The 14,665-nt window shown below is 42.3% G+C and overlaps 1 protein-coding gene across 1 annotated transcript; it reads left to right on the top strand.

Moving 5' to 3' along the window:
* Window positions 1-3,419: 3,419 nt before the first annotated feature.
* On the top strand, window positions 3,420-10,867 carry LOC104509382 (chromosome unknown open reading frame, human C12orf75; the record flags this gene model as incomplete). Its single annotated transcript, XM_010151314.1, has 3 exons — window positions 3,420-3,444; window positions 9,599-9,634; window positions 10,788-10,867. Coding segments are annotated over 3 exons (141 nt in total), but the record flags the coding sequence as incomplete, so codon positions are not given.
* Between the last annotated feature and the right edge of the window lie 3,798 nt (window positions 10,868-14,665).

The following is a 14,665-nucleotide window of genomic DNA, read 5'->3' as shown; positions in this document are numbered from 1 at the left end:
ACCCCTCTCACTGAATGGGAGATGCTTTGGGATACGTTTTTGTCCTTCTTCATTTGTGATGGTTTAAATGCCGGGGTTTTTCTTGAGGGATCACAGCTCCACTACTCCAGACAAAATATTTTTTCTGCTGTAATCACTCGGGCTCAGAGTGATGCATGGCTGAAAGGGCCTCGTTTCTTGTGCAGGCTGTACTCCTCCTCCTCCTCCTGCAGCTCTAAAATGCCAAAATGCACCCATGGTCCTACTGTGTAGATGGTGGAAGCAGAGGAGTCATTCAGGACAGCTCAGTACTGCCTATTTTTTTGTGGATGCAGCTTCCTGGCTACCCCTCAGTCTGTTGCTGAGGCTAGGCAGGTTTTGGAAACCCAAACCAACTTAAGCATATAAAGACCATGTTCGTAGGGTCAAGTGCTGCCTTATTTTAGGCCAAGCTGATATAGTGGGAAAAAATGGACAGGCTTTCAAATATGTGAGGCTTTTCTCAAGTCATATATCTAAAATGTCATGGCCACAAGAGCACTACGCCTCGCTGCTGAGGAACAGCTATGCACTGTTTGTGAATCGGTAGTAAACAAGATTCTTTGGCTGAACTTCTGGCGGGAGGAACTTGAGTAGCTATAAAACGTGTCGCTCACTAAACATGGAAGAGTTAGAGAAATATGTCAGTGAAGCAACAGGGGTGAGGGTGAATGGATTGGACTTTGAAAAGAAACACATCTGTGCAAACTGAGATGCTATTGGGCTCTTTGTGAAATAAAATTTATGTCTAAGGAGTGTTCAGGCTCCCTAATGAAGAAATCCTTAGGAGTTTTTACATAATTATGGGCCACCTAACTGAAGTGATGTTCATTTGCAAGCTCAGAACTCTTCCAGGAGGAAAACTGGTTTGTGAACTGGAAATACTTTCAGATCTGTATTCAGGTACTTCAGTGGTACTCAAATGAATTTCTACCCAACTCTTGTTTCACTTTTGCTAGTGAAAATGAGAAATAACACCAGTGAAATCAGTGGAAGTGAGGATAGCCTGGTTCTTCACACTTATAAAAACAACAGAAAACAAAACTTTTATTTATATATTATAAATAGTAAAAATGATCTCTTAAAAAGTGAATTTGTTTTTATCATGCTTAGTTCTCTGGTTTTGTGCGAGGTGCATTTCAAACTGCTGCAGTGGTTTTCAGCAGTGCCACCCTCTCTAATGTTCAAAGGAAACAAGTGCTGCCAGGTGTGAATGCTGGTGGCACATCCCCGCTCTCAGACACAGGCTCACAGCTACGTAGCTCTACACGGAGCCCAAGCTGATGGGCCTGGGAGACAGTGCCTGTCCCCGGAGTGTTAATGTCTGTGTCCCGTAATGCATTGAAGACAGGTACGGCGTCAACATGGGCATGGCGTTGATGCATGCACGGTGATTGACTGGAGCCTGTGTATCTCCACTGGGAATTGTAGCGGTACTGTAGGCACACGGTTCTTCTCTCTCAGCTAAGGTTTCAGTTTGGATATTAAACCCTTTACTTTTGGTATACTTTCTGCAGTGAGGGCATTAGTTTTTAAATGAGGAGCCAAAGCTCCAAGACCTCAGCTCAGAAGCGGCTTGACAAAGGCCTCTCAAAGGACCATGAACCTTTTGCAAGAAACTCAGTTTGTTTGCACTGAACTTGGGTTGAGAACATCAGAAAGTCGTGGTTCTGGTGTGGAATGGGCACAGCTCAGAAATAGTTTCTTCTGGAAGAAAAAAATCCTGCTAGGTACAGCAATGGAGCTAGGCTTTTCGAAACGTTTGTCTGAGGTGTTGCTGATGCCTAGGCTCTGTCTAGATGTGCAGCGTACGTAGGTGAGCTGACTCTGGATGAACTAGCCTTGGCAGCAGGAAATGTCTCCCTACATTGGCTGAGATCCAGCTTGCATGCAGCGCTGCAATGCCAACCTTCCATCTGGACACAATTAATTGAAGGATTTATATGTAGTACCATGTAGACATGCCAAAAAGTCTGAGAAAGCTGCCTGGTAGAATAAAGTTTTAAAGTGAGGACCTGAACTTATTGTGGATAGAGGTACTCTCTGCAGCTTAATTAAGAGTTTTTGCTGATACATACAGCTGTACTGAGATTTTGCTGACCCTGGAAGCAGTACTAAGAAAAGAAATGTGGACAGTCTTATAGAAGTCTAGTCTATGTTGTTGCTGTGATAAGGAGGGATAGTCAAGTCAGAGGAATTGGGAGTGATATTACGTTCAAGAGTTAGCGGTAAAGGGAGATGTTTCCTACCATCCAAGACATCCATTCTGGTAGACAGTGCTGTAGGGCTTTGCAGGACTGTTTTGTCCTCTCTGCTTTTAAAATAAGGAGGCAGATAGTGCATTCTTACACATCAGAGTGAGAGAAAAGATATTTGCTATTTATGGATATTTTTCAGCAGCAAACATGTTTTCAAGCAGTGAAGTGCCATGGCTGAAAAAAAAAAGAACCCCAAACCAAAAACCAAAACCCCTTAACTCCAAACCCATAAAATCTTTTGGATTGACAACTGTAGGTTATTCCGAGTGAGCTCAAATAACCTCTTCCAGCTAATTACTGGGAGGAAGAGGAGAAGTGAAAGGTTTTCTAATGTCTACCCTAGCTTGTGTAATTAATAGAAGGGGTAATTTGCTGGTTACTCAGCTGAATGATATACCAGCAATAGCAACATGGCATTAATAGCTTGGGAGGAACAGGAAAGAGTTTTTTCTAGAGTGAATGTTCCTCTCCCAGCAAGAAGCATCTGAGTCACCAAAAAAAGATCAATCACTGAGATCAGGCAGCCAGGTGGTGGCTTTTGTCTTTTTGCATTTTTGTTAAATAGAAAAATGAATTAAGGGTGATTGATGCCTTCAGATGTCTGGGGCTTCGGATGGGTTGTGTCCCAATGTTTATATTAGTTCTGTCTGGTCATTTTATAAAACTTTGTTTATCTGGCAGGAAGAATGGAGCAGCATTTTACACACGTAATGCCCAGTCTACAATTGAATAAAAGCAAAATAAACAGGCACTGAGGAGTAACTGCTTGGTTAGTTGTGGTGGCTTTGTAGTAGACAAAACCATCAGAAGACTGAGCAAAGTGAAGCATATAAAATCCAGAACGTTGAATTTTTATCTTCTGTTGCTCTCATCCTGAGTGACCACACCTGGGCACTGGTCCACATCAGGATCATTTTTACCCACTGAGAATCTGGCCCAGATCTAAGTGTAAAAGACTTAAGGGATAATATAGATAACCATTAAGGATAAACTAGACAATCATGAGAATCCTGTTCTCTGACAATAGAAAATTCCTGTTGCTATTTCTGCCTTGTGTAGGACAGAAAGGCAGAGAAATACTTACTCTTTGCTTAGAGGATTATGCCATTATCTTGTAAACATGCACTTTTTGTTTCATTCTAGGTGCCACAGGGACTACGAAGGATGTGTAAGTACTTATTCTACTCTTTCAAATATGTACCCCTGGACTTACCTTCAGTCCTACTAGCCTTATACTAGATTTAGTCATACATGGTTCATCTGGCTCCTAATATATAATCAACACCACCAGATGTTTATTGTCTTTAGTGACAGCTTCCATCTCCACAAAACAACTTCAAGTCTGGTTTACTCTTCTACAGATTCCTTCCCTTGCTATTTCTCTAACAGAAATGGTTTTTTTCCTGCTTCTGATGAGAGTGTTGTCTCCCAGACACGGTCATTTTACTTCAGACTACTCGTCCCTGTCACACACCGGTGCACCATTTTCCAAGGGACGTGGCATTGTATGAAGCGACCACCTGTTTCCACCAAGCCTCACAAGAGATTTAAAGAGCCACTGAGGCAGATTTCCCCTCTTTGCGGGAGACCCGGTAACCCATCCCGACTTCCTTTTCAAAGTACCCACCTTCTACAGATGTTCTCCGCGCTGAAGATAGTATCTGTCAGCTCCTTTTCTCTGCCTTATCTTTGACACTGAGTAGCGAAGGGCAGCCCTACCCATCCTGTTTTTCTCTAAATGGGGGAGGTCTGAACCTCTATTGTCCTGTTGCCCCTTGCCAACTTCTGGTTTTCAGAAAAGCAGCAGCAAAAGTTCAGCCTTTCTCAGCCCATTTTTCATTTGCTGATGCAGAAATGTGCAGGAACAGCTTTATTCAGCCAAAAATTCATTTTCCTATCAAAGGAAACATTAAAGAAGTCCTCTTGAGGTCCTGCCTTCTCCTATTTCATATAATTGGTATTTGCCACTAGAGTTTGAGACTGAGGAACCTGGGAAAGATTTTCCTGTTATGCAATAGGAACATTCTTGAGTTTTATTTACTTCATTTAGAATAACTACTCTAATTAGATGGAGGAATCCTGATGTAGAAATGAGGGCTGTCAAGTCAGATAAACAAGTGGAGAGAAGAGCTCAACAACAGGCTTGTCCTTGCTATTACAGAGCACGGCTGGGACCTAACGACAGGTCTCACTTGGCAGATGAACACTGTTGTCACAGATACTCTCGAGATCTGTGTTACACACCTGTGTGCAGTGTCAGTCACTAAATAAATTACAGAAAGCAAGTTTATGAGGAAGCTCTTCTTGATACAGCCTGCAGCATCCATGCCCTCAGCACTTCTGTATGTACAGACCCACTGTTTTCAATTTATATTGGGCCTTTTTTTTGTAGTTCAATTTAGATAATTTAGGTGACTGACAGAACTGCATCTCTCTCTTTGCTCTTCAGTAGTTTTAAATTTCAAAATTGCAAGCACGGTTAAATTATTAATTCAGTAGGCATGTTTCTATGCTTAAAGGTATGGATATGTGTAGAACTGCTTTTCTGTGTGTGTAAGCATTTGTAGGGCCAGGCTTTGGGAGTTAAACTGAGAACATCCTGCTTACTAGCGTTAGATCGTCTGTCATGTCTCAAAAAAGCATCGGGATAACTTAGAAAAAAATAATTACTAGTGCAGACTTCAACAAAGTGAAAGGGTCAATCCTGGAACCATTACTCATTCGGATAAGTACAGTGGAGCCAGCCGAACAACCCGTGTGAGTAATAGCATGATTGAGCCTTCTCGTCAGACATGAGAAACACAGATCTGTGGATGAGCAATGGCAGTGACAACCCAAAAAGCCCTAAATCAATAATATGTAATAGTGTATTTTTACAAAGGAAGTAAAATACCAGAAAAAAATAGTTTCATGGAAATTAACAAAGCAGATTCATATTAGCTAACATTATAGATCCACACAAACTTTCATCTTACACCTTTTCACTTCTATCATCTGGAGATTAAAAAAAATCTCTTAAAAAAAACACTTCTTTTTTTTTTTTTCCTGTCAACTTTCAGTCATATTAATCCTGATCCAGAAAAGCATTTAGGTGTGTCCTTGCTTACACCATACTGTTTGATACAGAATCTGGTTATTCTGACTCAAGAGATTTCTCATTCCTTGACTGCAACTCCTTGCCAAGGCATGAGTGCCTCCTGGAGTGAGCAGCTGGGTGGAAGGAGGGAGGGCTGGATCCTGCTCCCAGCCCTCCCTGGTGACCGTGGGAAAGCTGCTTTGCCCTCTGGGCCTTGGGTTTCTCCACCAGTAAGTTAGGGATGATGATACAACCTTCCTATGCAAAGTGCTATGAGACTGAGGGCTGTGCGGTGACAAGAAGGATGTATGGTCTGGGAACGTCATCTCTCCCTGTGTACTCCGACCCTCAGATCAACAGGGAGTCTGCCAACCAAATCCAGCCAATGCAGTAATGAAGAGAGGTACGTCACTGCTAACGGGAAAAGCTGAGAGAAGGGTAAAGTGTGTGCTAGAAAAGAATGCAGGGCTTGCGGAGTTCAGAATGTGGCCAAGTTCAGAGGAAGATTAGTAAGTGTAGGAAGGAAAGGACACAGAAGTTCAAGCCTGTTTCAAAATATTGTGAAGAAATCCATCAAATACAAATGACAGGCCCTTGTTCCCAAGAAATGCTGAGAAACTGAGAAGAAGTAGTCTGTCACTTGTGCAAAGTGTGGTGAATCGCTTCTGGTGGGACTATTGAGCATGACTAGAGTGAGTCTGTATAATGCTCGGCACGAAGAGAGTTACAAAAGCTGTGGTAAGAAAAATGTGGGTGGAGTAAATTAATGTGAATGCCTGTCATTTGATATTTAAAATATTATGTGAAAAATGGCAGCTTCTTTTACCATCAGATAGACATAGGACTGATGGATGTAAAAACTGACAGCTGAACCAAGTATGTTTTTCAGACTTAGGAGGGTGACAGGAGGCCTCTTGGGACAGACAAATCCTTACCAAAAGAAACATTTACTCTAGCTGAAAATAGAATGCCGTTATGGGGATTTGCTGTTAAATCTGCTTACCAGCTACAGGACTCCACCTGCGCTACCTGATGAAAAACGTGCTCTGGGTTCCTCTGCAGTAGGTGTCTCAACATCATCCCAGGGAAGATGCAGCAGATCAGTACACCAGACTGACGAGTTCCTTTCGCCATCTCTGGTGCAGGAAAGCTTGTCCTAGCTTGCTCTTCCTGAAGGACTGTAAATGGAGATGTTTAAAGTTTCTTGTTATGCTAGGTTCTTCCTTCATCCCTGACATAAGAAGAAGCTAGAGGGAGAGAGAGAAAGGATGTGCTGGACTCACTCTCCATGAGCTTTGGAGATGTGACAAGGGGAACACTGTCGAAACCAAAGGAGCTTCTCTCTGTTGTCATGTCCACGCGGTCAAGCGTTGCCTCAAGGCCACCGCTATTCACCCAGTCTGGGCACAGAACCAGCACCTGCCACAATGGCTCAGCTGGCACCCGGGAATTTAAACACATGAAACTAGCAGGCACCTTTCAAAATGTGGCCTTAAGTGGCAGTGTGCGATGGCAAGAGGTGTGTGAATGTGTGCGATGCTTAAATGGGAGCGGTACTCCTTCCTGTGCTGCTTAGAAAGGATTGCCCAGAAAGGGGTTGAAAAAGGCTTATTCCTTAAGTGACATCACCAGAATTTTTCTTTCGCCCCCACCGTGTTCCTCCTGCCTCTGCTCATCTCCTCTTTCCTAGCAGGACTACAACAGACTGCACCCAGTCACCACCCAGCCCAAGAGCTGTGGCCTATACAATCCCAAATTTTCTTTGCTGTTGTGCATGTAAGGTAAAAGGTATTGCAAAATTACACTTTGATTTGTAGCTATTAAGAGAAAGGGAAGAAAGCAAAATGTTTCAAAAACCCTAGTCTGCTTAATCGTAGATCTGGATAATTTGTTTTGGTGAGAGAATGACAGTAATGGTCCAGTGATGCCCTGTTACAAAACATTTCTAGAACAGAATAAAATAGCCCTGTTGCCTAGTAGAGGCACTTTTTTTTTTTTTTTTTAAACACTGACATTAATTTCCCATTGGACAATATTGATTATTATTCTTACAACTCCATTTTACAGGCTCTGAGCTGTGCATGAAGTTGCCAGTACTTTTAAAGGATTCTTTATCTGGCTAACGGTTAATCGGGATTATAGAAAATGTGTCCAGTTGTATGAGAAAATCAATCCTGTGACACATTCAGTTGGTTCAACAGAAATGATTGTTTGTGATCTTTTGGCACCCAAAGTCCCTTTCTTAAAGTGTTGTCATTTTTTTTGCTAAAAATACAAGGGCTCGTTCCTACCCGCTGATAAACACAAGCTTTCCACTTTCTTCAGCTGGAATTGGCATACACTGGGACAGAGCAGCTTCCCAGTCCTCAAGGAAAGTTGTCTCTGCATGTTTTTGGCTGCATGTGTGAGGATTGGCAAGGTGGATTAGGCTTTCTGGGGTCAGGAGATGGGAGATGCCTTCTGAAATGGCACTGCCTCCTCCAGGGAGGAGTGGCAGGAGAGACAGAGAATGAGGAGTTTATCGCTCCATTTCCTTTGAGTGGTAAGATGCAGGCAAAGACAGCAGATGAGACTCACCCCACTCAGTCCTATGCCCTGCGTGGCTATCATTTAGCACAACTGCAGCATACTTAAATTTACCTCAAACCTCTACTATTAAAAGGACCCCTGTACCTTTATTCACTGTGCGGACGCAGAAAGGGTGGTTTTTAATGTTCTGCCACTTAGAAAGAAGGTAAGTGTAAGACGATTTCCAGCTTGTAGCAGTATTTTTGAGTCATTTGCTACCCTCCCAGGAGAGTGCTGACTGAGGCGTAAGGGGCATTTTCTTGCATTTAAAGCTGCATCCGGCTACAAGCTCTCTGCACCCAAATCCCATTGACTTCAGAGGTCAGTAATGGCATACAGCCCTGATGATTAAACTGTAGGTACATCTACAATTTAGAATAAATAAATTGCAATAAGTAACACCATATATTATTGCTCAAGATCATAGTTCAGAGATGCCTTTCAAGGCTCCAGTACGGATTTACCCCTGATGCTGGATAAAGGCCAGCTCTCAGTTTTATCACTTAGGGAGCAGATCAGAAATTCATGGATGAGCTCACGATGGGGAGGATCTTTCCATTGCCTCCATAGTCCAGGCAATTGGTTTTTCAATGGGAACATTTAGGTGAGGATATCTGGGTGAACAGCCCGTGCATGAGCATTTCCACAGCACAGCCCTCCTGGGGTCGTGGTGTCCCCTTCACTGTAGGGAAGGGATGAAGGATGTCTGTGGATTTAACAGCACTCAGGTTATCTTGCCTCTATTTTTATTGCTAGGTTGGTAGGTTGCAGACCAAGCTAAAGCGCAGCTGCTGCCCCGATCCATACCCAGCCATGCAAGCAGAGCTCAGAGTCCAAATATTTAATCGAAGGTGGGTGAGTGGTTTGTGTGAAGACTGATGCTGGGGCCCAAACTGAGACTACAGCACAGGCACTGTACCCTCAGGGAGTAAGAATTAACATTTTTATCTTTTCCATACTACAGTTGCCTTCCCATCAATGCCAATTACTTTACCCCCTGCCCCGGTTCAGCTACACTGGGCAGTATTTCAGTGAGGGGGAGTCAAACCTGAGTGACTCCCTATCGATCTGCAGATTGACCTGTGATTATACCCTAAAGGTAAAAGAGAAGTAATTGCCCATTTATGAATGATTATTAACAGTTATTTATTTTGCCAGCAACTCTGACTTCAGGAATCGCAGTACCTCATTTGACAAAGAGGCTCTGTAACATCTTTTGGCACAACTGCTGTGGAGGTTTATTTTTCTTCATCCTTATTCCCATGCCAGCATGGATGCCCAGTCCCTTCCAGTCCTCTTTTGGTGGAACAGCAGCCCAGACTCGGGATCAGCCTTTATGTTCCTGTTACGTGTGGAGACTCATACATGGGGACTCGCTCAGGAAAAGTGTTAGTTTACCTGTTTCAGCTCCCAAATCTATTTTTAGGCACCAGTGATGGGGATCATGAAAAGTAAGCTGCATCTATTCTCAAACCTTTTCTTTCTTCTGTACATTAGGTTGGAAAATTGTCACTCTTTTTGTGCCTGTGTGAATACTTCCTTGAATTGTGGATGACCTGAATTAAACTGGCATCAGCATTAATCCCCTTCTTCCCTTGCTCCTGAATCTACCCAGATGGTGATGGAGTATCTGAAAGAAACAATCTGCTAATGTGCTTTGTATCTTTTGGTGTTACAGAGCAGAAGAATCCGTATCAGATGATGACAAAAGGAGGTATGTGCTCTCCCAGGATTGGCTTTATTTACAATGGGCTGCAGAGTTCTGCCACCAGAAGTACATCCTTCTTTTCCTCCTCCTAATTCCCACCACCACATCCAATGCAGAGAAAAAGACAAAACAGAGGAGGAAATCTCAGACAGAGCCCAGTATTGGTGGGTCTTCCTACCCCATTGCTGAGTTGGAGAGTGGGGAGCTTCGTGGCAAGAAGGGCACATCATCTCACTGCTGTAGGTGATGTGCTCAGTAAGGGCCAGTGACCTCTGCCTTCACCCCAGCCCTTCACCCACAAGGTGGCATTAGCACCTGTGGGACATCTCTGCTGGGCTGGAAAACAGAGGAAATGGGACTCTATTATGAGACAAATCTGAAATCTACTTGGAGCCCCCAAGAGCTGGGGGAGGTGTGAATGATTTGGCACCTAATGGGGCAGAGCAGGATAATGGGAGTCTCAACAAGTAGTTCCAGGAACAGCAGAGGCTCTTAAGGACCGAGTTTTTCACCTCCTTGCATCAGTCCCTGCTTTTCATACAGGCCTCAGAGTCAGAAAATACGTCCTGCAAGGCCATGATGGGGAGAGGGTTGGGCTATGAAAGTACCTGACACCCTCATGCTCCTTCCTACTGACAGTTTTCTCCAGGTGTGGCCTGAAACAGGGGAATGTAGCTCTTATTAACAAGGAGAGGTCAAAGTACTGTTTAATCACTGTGTGTTGCTTGAAGTGAGGTGCTTCAGCGCTCCCAGTGTTGAGCATCACTATCATGCTGGCTCTGTCCTCGGCTGGATATATTCAGTGTCTAGAGAAGCTGGCCGGTGGGGTTTGTTGTCACAACGTAGTAGGGATTTAATGAAAAATATTAGGAACTTGAGTGAGAATTAGCTCCTTTCAGAGGCTTGGGTCCCACTGAAGAGTAACAGCTAGCCTCAGGGTTTTTTTTTTTGCCTGGCACCGTATTATCAAGCATGTGGCACTTAATATGCACTCTGCCATAGACAAGGGAAAGGAGAGCTCCTCTGAGGATGCTCATGCAGAAGTGCCCTCCTCTCTGACCATCCATGGTCTTTGTAATGCTGCTGCCTGACGTTGACGTTATAGGGAAAAGTGTTACAATTAAGCTCTGATGCCTCTTCAATTGTTTCTTTAAATCAGGAACTACGGTGGCGTGTACGTGGGCCTGCCGTCGGACGCGGCTGCCATGGTTTCTAGTGAGACGAAAGCTGCACCGAAAGGTATTGCAAGGTTGTGTATTGCATTTCTCCTGCTTTCTCAGTTTAATTTTCTCTAGTAGGATGTATTTCTTTTAAAAATCAATTATTTCAGACAGACTGGCTAGCCTTGGAGCCTTTTAAGGCAGTGGGGCTATTTATAATTGTTAAAGTGGTTGTTCCCATTTATTTAAATTTTAACACGCTTACCTTTGCAGAAGGATCCTAGAGCAGATGCTGACAATGTGGTACATTGTCTTCTGAACAGCTTCTCCACACCGAGTGCTCTGCAAATTCAAAGAAAATAAAGCCCTGTTAGGAATAAGAGGGTGTGATAGATGCACTTGCAGAGCCTCAGCACTATTTTTAGTTTTGAAGGTGTTTACTTGCATTGTGGTGAATTCCAGTAATAACAGTCAGTAAGTGCTCGCTTTCAGGTTTATTTCTGTTCTTATATGAAACCCAGTGCAAACTGTTTCTTTTCCATGTGATGTTTTCAAACAGTGGGAAAAAGCGCTAGGTTTATAGGTACTTAATGGACAAGTCATAAACATGTATTTATGAAATCAAGTCATAATTGTTTAGATTTAACCCAGCAAACTGCTGCTGTCACATACGTACACCGCAGAGTTTAGTCACTGACTGGTGCTTCACAAATTTGCTGCAAAACAAAAAAATGAAGAAAAATAGCGCTATTAACCACAATAATAGTGGCTGGTTTTGGGACAGTTGTGCCTTTCTTGCATGTTTTTTTTAAATGCTGTTCTAAATTAGTGTAATGTTACAATGTTTTAACCATCTTTACCTTTTGTTTTCTAATTAAGATTAGAAGGAAATAAACACATCAAGATCCAAACAGCTGGAGGTACAGTATGTCTTAATTAGTGTTCTGTGCTTGGCATGCATTCGTTGGACAGAAACAAGGTGGCAATGCTCCCTGTGCTGCTCTCGGATGGTCTGGGAATCGCCCAGTTACTCCTCCAGCTGCAGCCTAACTCTGCTGAAGGCTGGACCTGGGGCCAGTTCTCAGTGGTGCAGCCATAAATTAAAAAGAGGGTGAAGTCACCTTCTTAGTGAGAAGTGAGAAGCAAGGAAACTCCTTATTACCCCGTTTTGGAATGAATAAAAATAAAGTGCCCTTGTATTCACCTTCAGCCACACCACAGCTAATCCTGCAGCCATACTGAGACCTCCCACGAGAGGTGAGGTGCATCAGCAGTGCATAGACCAGCATCTGTAGAGACAAAGCTTTTCCCAGGAACAAGTAGTTTGCAGTTAGGAAACATCTTCTCCATTTTGGGAAGGATCTTGAGGACAAAAATGAAGCACCCACTAAGGAAATTACTGGAGCTTTCCTCTTGCTGTGGGAGAATCTGTGGAGCGTCATTCATAGGACAGTGAAAATTTAGTCTCTATTCCTGATTTAAGAGTTTCAACTAGCTAACTAAAAAAAAAAAAGTCTTTTACAAGTTTATGTCTGAAGAAAAATAAACAAAGCTAAGTTTCCATTCAGAATTTGAGCTGAAAAATTTCAAAAAAGAAACAGTTTTGGTGTCTAGCCAGTGGGGAGGGGGGGGAAGCTGCCAACGCTTTCCATGGGAAGCAGAACCCTTTCCTAATTCAAGTGAAAAGCCAGAAACAGTTCTGGCTGGTCCCGGTGCTGGACACAGGCGCAGCAGAGCAGAACACACGTACACTGATTATACACAGGGAGACCAGTTTCAGTGACCTGGCTGAGATGTCTGAGCTAGGAACCCTTGGCCCAACACCTTCTCAAGGCTGCAGCTTTCTATCTGTGGTTGATGACCAGAGCCTGGGTTAATTAGATCCTTGTCTAGGCGCTTTAGCTAAATACCTGAGGTTGTGTAGAATCAGTGACTTGACATTTTTGATATTCAAACTGTTGAAGTTGCACTTTGCCTTCATTGGTGCAAGATCAGGGCTTGGCTGCTGACTCCAGCTATAAAACACCGAGGCAGATGAGCAGCTCTAAATCTGCAAAGGTGCAAAAAAATCTCTGAGCTTCATGAGTTTATGGGCATGTGTGTCTGCAGAGTGTAGACCATGAATCTCTCAGCTTCTGACGACGAACTAGTGTGCTGGTTTTTGTATAGAGTGTTACTGTTTTGCTTTACCAACATTGCTTTGCCAGTCCAGCTAAGTGTGGTTTTTTCATTTCTTTTTTTTTTGAACAGTCTTCTACTGAGACCACTTGCCAGTGCTTTAGAGAGAGTTGTCTTTCTGCTGAAGATTTTTATACTTACGTAGCCTTCTGGAGAGCAAGACAGATCAGAGCACCAAAAAATCTAAACTGTCGCAAGTTCCAGCTACGGGTAAAGCTCAAAGTACAGCGTTGAATCAGATTCCTATGATGGTTGCATTATGGATACCTCCTGCTCTTCTCCAGTGAAAAGTGAAATTAATGAACTCATGGTGGATGTTTCTGCACAAGAGCTAACTTTGATGATCTGCAACTTATTTCTCTGTGGCCATATTGCAGATTTCATCAGCCATCAGCTACGCTTCGTATATTTTCTCCAACGATTTTTGATAGATTTTATATAGAAAACCATTACTACTGTCCACTTAACAGTTCCTATGAATTAATTATTAATTTACTTCAGAGTAATATATTTGACAGGTTTGCATCTTTTTGGTAATATTGCAAATTTTAATATTTTTGCTGTGAAAACTTAAGAATAGGATGAAATAAGCATAAGACCATTGGGTTCTTTATAATTATTACCATCACTTTTATACAGTGAGACAAATGTTAGTGGTTAATTTTCACCTTTGAAGAAGATACTGCTCAAGGAAATTTATTTAAATAAGAACAATGTACTTCATAATATTTACATGCCTGGTTTTATTTTCTTCAGCTTTATCTCTTTTATAAAGCATCACATGGAAAAAAAATACTAATGAACTAAACCATTATGTTATGTCTTCCGTTCTGTGTAATATTATAACATTTCCTCGCATAAGGATGAAGTGACAGTTTTTTCAGAGATAGTGGGACTAAACTCCATCCTCCTCAACTGTAGAGGAATTTTGATCACTATTAGAATTTTGAGTCTCTGACTCATCCCTAAACATCTCTATCATGGCCAATTATAACAGAATGAGTGTTTTTATTACCAAATTGTTGTATTAAATAATGGATGGGAGGTTTTAAAATACATTAAGTTTGTAGCAACTGTAAGTTTCCCACAGAACATAAAACAGATTGTATGTTTCCATATGGCTGAAGAAGTATTTAAATTATTAAAACCCTTTGCATAGTTCTTTAGTCAAACCTTTTTTAATAGGGCACGATATGCCATACACTTTAAACAAACAAATAAACAAACAAAAACCCCAACCCATGCCACTTTAATATATTACTGTAGACTAACAACCACTTTGAAAATGAAAAGAAGGAAGCAAAACGGAAAATTTGGACACGAAGTGAAACGCTGTGAACCATGAAATCACTGCCCATTTCACTGATATGTGTTAAGAGCAATGAGCAACCACTGACAATGATTTCTAGAAACTTGCAGCTCTGGCTTTAAAATAAGTGGTAGTTTTTTTAGTGTGAGGCCTGTAAAAAAAAAAAAGGTATTTAAAAATATTCCTTGCTTGTCCTCTTTTAAGTATGTCTGACATGATTTACTGCTGTTCTCTAGAAATCTGCTACTTGGGTTATCAACGATTTCAGGCTTCCAGCTCTGAAGACAGCTATACATCTCATGCTTGACCCCTTCAGCCTCGAACTGAGATGAAATGAGCTTGAAGATTAAGAGGTGTTGTTAAAATATCTCAGTATGAATGGATGTCTGT

The sequence above is a fragment of the Eurypyga helias genome, unplaced genomic scaffold (assembly GCF_000690775.1).
Source record: "Eurypyga helias isolate BGI_N326 unplaced genomic scaffold, ASM69077v1 Scaffold4395, whole genome shotgun sequence".
NCBI classification, from domain to species: domain Eukaryota; kingdom Metazoa; phylum Chordata; class Aves; order Eurypygiformes; family Eurypygidae; genus Eurypyga; species Eurypyga helias.
Note: the sequence above shows the minus strand (reverse complement) of the source record. Positions and strands in the feature narration are given on the sequence as shown.